This window comes from Nelumbo nucifera, chromosome 3 (assembly GCF_055504915.1).
Source record: "Nelumbo nucifera cultivar China Antique chromosome 3, China Antique-T2T, whole genome shotgun sequence".
Lineage (NCBI taxonomy): Eukaryota > Viridiplantae > Streptophyta > Magnoliopsida > Proteales > Nelumbonaceae > Nelumbo > Nelumbo nucifera.
In genome coordinates this window covers 47,047,249-47,053,369 of record NC_142651.1, presented here as the reverse complement: position 1 = coordinate 47,053,369, position 6,121 = coordinate 47,047,249, and the positions used below count along the sequence as shown (strand labels likewise).

Sequence of the window (6,121 nt, the reverse complement as noted above, 5' to 3'; positions counted from 1 at the left end):
AAAAAAAAAACAAGCCTTTGCATTTCACATACAAATAATTAAAATAGGAAAACTAATAATAGCTCAATTGGAAATTTCATAAGGATTCTTCAGGCTATGTTTGGTTTGAAAGAAAAATAGGGAAAGGAAGGAAAAGACAAGGTAACCTATGCAAGGTTTATAAAGATTTCCCTACCTTTCCCTTCCTTTCCTTGCATTTTCCCTCAAACCAAACATAGTTAGGGATGATCATTATGACCTAGTCTGGCTCTAGATCAACTTAATCCATGTTCATCTATAGTTCTACTTTGATTTAATACACTATAGTGGCGGCCATTGAAACCACCTGTTTAGATAGAACTATAGTGGCGGTCATAAAGACCGCCGGGTCTAAACCGCCGGCTTAGACCGTTTTTCTTGTAATGACTCCTTTCCCATTTTAGTTTCATTCAATAAAGCCCATGCATCACAAGGTCCCGGAAACTAAGTTATATACTTATGTTTGGTGAAAAATCCAGAGGACTAAAATGGGCTGTTAGTCAGTCATTCAATTGAAAGGTTATCCGCTTCAGCCTCTTTGAATAAATTATCTGGAGACCTTCAAAGCAGCTGAAACAGCTTAACTGAATATTCAGCTTAACCCTCCCAAACAGACCCTATGTAGGGTACAAAGTGGCATAGAACTTACCAACTTCGCATCAATTCATTAGTAAAGCAAATGAGAAGTAGTTGCGATTAGGTTTTTATTGGTCCAGGTATATCTTAACACTAGAAAAGCATCTTCTTACCCGGGTGTTAAGAAGTTGAGCATACGGTACAAGTAAGAAAGGCATATTACCAAATTAAAAAAGAAAACAAAGTAGAGAAGGAATAAAAGTACCAAAATGGCTTAGTATTTATGTTTAACAAAATAAGGAAATCTCCCTTGCGAAGGCAATACAATTTGACTGCTTTCTATCAACTGTGCTCTGCAAATTCATGGATAATCAACATGGTTCTCTCTCTCTCTCTCTAAAAACAGATATATTCATCACAGGTTTGTAGTATTAGTTATTTCTTGAATTAACTTACTCATCTTGTTTATTCTAAATTTACAGGAACCAGAAGAACCTTTAGGAAAGATAAGCCTATTCATTACACCTTCAAGATTCAGTCATTTTCGAGCCTTTCCAAGAATTCAATAGATAAATGGAACTCTTGTGATTTTGAAGTTGGAGGCTACAAATGGTTTGTTTAATTTGCTTCCTCGTGCACTTCTTTTGTTTAAATGAAATCGAGCTCAGTCAGCTTCTATAATAGAAGTTAAAACACTTTAATTCAGGGAAAATAGTCCAGTCTCATCATCATCCATGCCTTATCCCAGTCCCGACTCCCAACTATATGGGGTCAGCTCCATGGATCCCATTTCATCAATTCATGAGCTCTTCTAGTCCCTTCAATACAAATTACTTCTTCCAACTGATGTAATTATCACCTGTTACAAGTCCAGTCTATATATCATATATGATTACCAAATATGGTTTGAGAATCGAAAGGAATGTGAAAATTGTATTCAAGCATTGTTCTTGAAGCATGACTCTTGCCCACATAGAAATACCATCTGAACTTAAAGTCAAAATGCTCAACCACTGAGCTATGGAGTTGATCAGGGACAGAGGACAGGACAAGGCCAAAGTTGGCCCTGTGGCCCTGTGGCCCTAGGCCTGGATTGGACTATGAAACCCCCTAATGGGAAATCTATATAAAGAAATTATGATTATTGTTATTGCAGGAAACTGTCTCTCCATCCGAAGGGGAACAAGAACAAGGGTGTGAAGGATCATTTATCACTGTATTTGGCGGTTGCAGAAACAAGTTCTCTCCCTTCTGATTGGGAGGTCAAAGTGATTTTCAAGCTCTTTCTTTATGATCAGCTTCGTGACAAGTACTTGATGCTTGAGGGTAACCTGACACCCTAATGCCATTTTTTGTTCATACCCGTTTAGACTTTTTCTTTATTTATGGTGTAGTACCTTTAAAATCAAATTACCACAGAAAAAAAATTCTAATAACTTATTTCGGCTACAGGTGTAAAGTGGGCAGTGCCGGGCCAGCATGGCATAACCCACGGCACGGCCCACGGCCCAAGCCCGTGCAGACCCATGTCGTGCCGTGCCGTGGGCAGGGCTGGCCCATGGGCCAAGCCTTGGCCCAAGCCGGGCCAAAGTTATTTTTGCCTATTTATTTAAAAAACTAAAAAAAATTAAAATTATAATTTTATATGAATTTTGATGTATACAATTGCTTATATATACAATAATTAAATAAATTAGTATAATAAAATTGAAAACAATTGCTTATTTTATTAATATATTATATAATTATAATTTATGTAATATATTATATATAAATATATATAAAATATATATAAATAGTACATATGGGCTGTGTCATGCCGGCCTGGCCCACAGACCTAAAACCCTAGGTCCAGCACGGCATGGACCATCATATTGGGCCTGTCACGACCTGTTTGCTATCATTCTGGGTCGTGCCGGGCCGGTTCAGCCCGATTTACACCTCTATTTCAGACAATTAGATCAATAGGTCCAGAATGATGTCCCACAAAGCGCACCCCACATACACATCTCAGCGTGCATTGCGAACATCTCCGGTGCTTGTCATGGGGAGATATTCCCAATACACGGCTGAGATGTGTGGTGGGGCGCTTGTGGGACTCACTCTATGGGGTAACCCATGGGAATTCCCACACCACACTCTACAAGGTGTTGTGCACTTTGGTGTTCTGCCCTTATAAATGCAACATTAGTGGTGTTTCTGTTTGAACAATTTAAGGGGCATTCTTTTTTTGGATTTTGAGAGGGGGAAAGTTGGTCAATCAGATTTTGGTTCCCATTGATCAAGAACTCCATATTCTATTTTTAGATTTATGTGGGGGTCAGGGAAAGTTTGTTTTCTTGGGTATCATTTACCCGGTGGGTAAATAACTTTCCCACCTAGGAGAAAAGTTGCCAACACTTGAATGGGACAAAAATGCCCCTTTTAATAATAGATTTTTATGGCTAAAATAGTCATTGTCTTATTTATCTGATAAATAAAAGAACATAGAAAAATGCACTTACCTGGGTAAGTGCTTCTCAAAAAAAATTTACCCAAATAATTGCATTTACCCGAATAAGTAACTTATCGAAAAACAAATAGGGCTTAAATATTACCTCTATATACCAATATAGTAAGTGCATTAAAGAAGATTCATTATCGTTATTGGCTGTGTTTAGATGCTGATGGAAGAGTGAGACGCTTTCATGGGATGAAGACAGAATGGGGTTTTGATCAATTCCTGCAGCTCGCAGTCTTCCATGACTCTTCATTTGGATATCTTGTAGACGATACATGTGTGTTTGGAGTAGAGATTTTTGTCATGAAAAATACAGGAAAAGGCGAATGTTTGTCTCTGATAAAACAGACCAGCCCATCTACATATACCTGGAAGATCGAACACTTCTCACAATTAGTCAATGAAATTTATTATTCAGAAGAATTTGTGGCTGAAGACTACAAATGGTATAAATTAATGTTGGACATGAGACATTACATTACGTGCATGAATCCCTATTTGAACCTTACACTGCTCTCAGCATTCTTATATTGGAATTTTTTCAGCCCAAATCATAAATGGGTCTAGAGTTTTCTGCTTGTTGTTGTATGTTAATTTATGTTTAGGCCTTTAGGGTTGCACCTTGGGCAGGCCTGACCTGGGACCAGTTTAATCCAAAATTTTATATGGGCTGAGCTTTTTATTCTCGGACCGGTCTTATGCTAAAAACCTCAGAACTTTTGGGCTGGGCCTGGACCTCATCCTTGAATAGTCCAACAGAGCCCATCCATGTTACACCCATATTAGGGATGCAAGTTTGAAATTTGGACCTCGGATTCCCCAGTTAAAAGAATTTTAATTATATTGAGCTTAAGGGTCCATTGAAATTTAACAAATTCCAAACCCAATCCAACCCAAGTTGCACCCTTAACCCACATGGTTAATTGGCACCTTACGATTTTGCCTTCATTCATAGCGTATATATATATAATTTTTTTCTGTTTCTTTTCGCAGGAAAATTCTGGTTTATCCAAAGGGTTATGGGCTCAGGAAGGACAATAGTCTTTCAGCATTTATGTCCTTGACAAATTCAGCAACCCTTTCCTCTTCCAAGGAAGTGTATGTGAAATGCAAATTACGGGTGGTGAACCAGCTTGATGGAAAACACATTGAAAAAGGTGAATTCATCATTTCTTTTATTATTTAGTTTTATCTTCCTTTCACCGTTTAGATAAATATAATTTTTATGTATAATATATATGTATTACTTATTTTATATTTAATTTAGTAAATTCATAATAATTGTATATAAATTTATTGAGATTCTAATTAAGTCTGAACCTAAGTAACAAGTCAATTATTTCCTATCAAATTAAATTTGGATACAACCCCTATTCAAATTTTGTTCAGATCAAGGCTCTAAATATTGATACAAGTTGATACATCCCACAATACAAAACTAACTTAACCTATTATCCCAATAGAATAATTTTCAGATTAAACTTACTCCCTTTTCTAGCACCGATTTATGTGTAAGCTCAATTATTAATTGGAAACGCCTGTCTACCCCATGAAACAAGCTCAATTATATATATAAAATATATAAAATATATAGAAATGTATGTATATCGGTCGATTCGCAATTTTTTATATTGATTAACTGAAACCGAATTGATACCTTTAATTTTTTAAAAATTTCGAACCGAAACCAAATCGATCGACTTAATTAACCGATTTTTTAATTCGGTTTCAGTTGATTTTTTGGTCCATTCAGTTTTTCGGTTTTTTTGGCTCACCCCTAACCCTAGTGTTTCTTTCATCCATTTTAGCATCATCATTACATGGATGTAACACTCACTCCTGTCTCCTGTGGGTTTTATTCTTCCCAAATCTTTGCAGCTCTTAATCTTCAGAAATATGTTTCCACAACTAGTAACTGGGGTTGGTTTGATGTGGTTTCTCTTAACGATCTCAAAGACCCAAAAAAGGGTTTTCTAGTGAATGATACTTGCATCCTCGAGGCAGAGGTTACTATTATTGCAGTAGTTGATAAAATGTCGTGAATTGATTTCATGTATAGCTTGAGCTTCACAAATCATGGATATCTGTAAAACCATCTGGGGTAAGCATGTTAAAGTTGTATAATGATCAAATGATGTATAATTGGCGACACAATTCAAAATCCACTCTGTTTCAGCAAAACCCCTGGTTCATCTTGTTCCTCAACGACTAAACATATTCCTAATAAAAAAAATTCTTCTTTTGTTCTTATGTAAAAATATATCAAATGCAAATGCCTATCTTGCCATTGCTTTCAATTGAATTGGTTTTAGCCAATCCGATCTAGTGCAGTATGAGTTTATTATAAATGGATCAGGTTCAATCCAATCCAATGAATATTCTGGACCATTTTGGACCAGTCTAAGATTATGTTTGGGAGTGCTTAAAAATAAGTGCTTATTTAAAATAAGTGCTTGTTTGAACTGTGAGAAAATGAAAGACAAAAGAGTCACAAGCTTATTGGAGAAAAAGACCACCAAATATCCAATATAAAATAAGTGCTTATTTAAAAAATAATAAGCACTTAAAAAAGCTAGGTGCCAAATGTAAATAAATGCTTATTTGAATAAGCACTCTCAAACATGGCCTCATTCAATGTCTATACTGTTCAATCTGTTCAAATTGGTTTTAATTTAGATTGGTTCTAACCCAATACTGGTCCACTAACACCTAATTTCTTATATTTTATCAAGAGACCGAATATTTGTTCAATTTGACCTAATCCAATATAAAGCCATTACAGATGGACCAGGCCCAATCCAATCCAATAAATATTTTTGGATCATTAAGTCTGGACTGGTCCAATTCAATATGTTTTATTGATTCATTCAATCCTTCCAAATTGATTTTGATTTGGAGTTTGGACGGATCCAACCCAAAATTAGTCCATTAACCTTACATGAATGCGAAGTGATGAGAGGTTGACTGGTTGTAGGGCTTATACACTTGATGACTGGCATGGCGTGTTATTATTGTTAAAAGTTAAAA

At 36.0% G+C, this 6,121-nt stretch overlaps 1 protein-coding gene across 1 annotated transcript; it reads left to right on the top strand.

The window, feature by feature from the left end:
* The first annotated feature begins 898 nt into the window (after nucleotides 1-898).
* LOC148801192 (MATH domain and coiled-coil domain-containing protein At2g05420-like) lies at nucleotides 899-5,258 on the top strand. The gene is made up of 6 exons (XM_088902074.1): nucleotides 899-973; nucleotides 1,077-1,206; nucleotides 1,751-1,920; nucleotides 3,255-3,540; nucleotides 4,088-4,251; nucleotides 4,973-5,258. Exons 1-6 carry the CDS (start codon nucleotides 958-960, stop codon nucleotides 5,134-5,136), a joined length of 930 nt encoding a protein of 309 aa, XP_088758200.1. The 5' UTR covers nucleotides 899-957; the 3' UTR covers nucleotides 5,137-5,258.
* Nucleotides 5,259-6,121: the final 863 nt, after the last annotated feature.

Coding starts and splice junctions, on each gene's coding strand:
- LOC148801192 (XM_088902074.1), top strand. Junction 1,207..1,750: donor GAAGTTGGAGGCTACAAATG/GTTTGTTTAATT, acceptor TTGTTATTGCAG/GAAACTGTCTCTCCATCCGA. Junction 1,921..3,254: donor CAAGTACTTGATGCTTGAGG/GTAACCTGACAC, acceptor GGCTGTGTTTAG/ATGCTGATGGAAGAGTGAGA.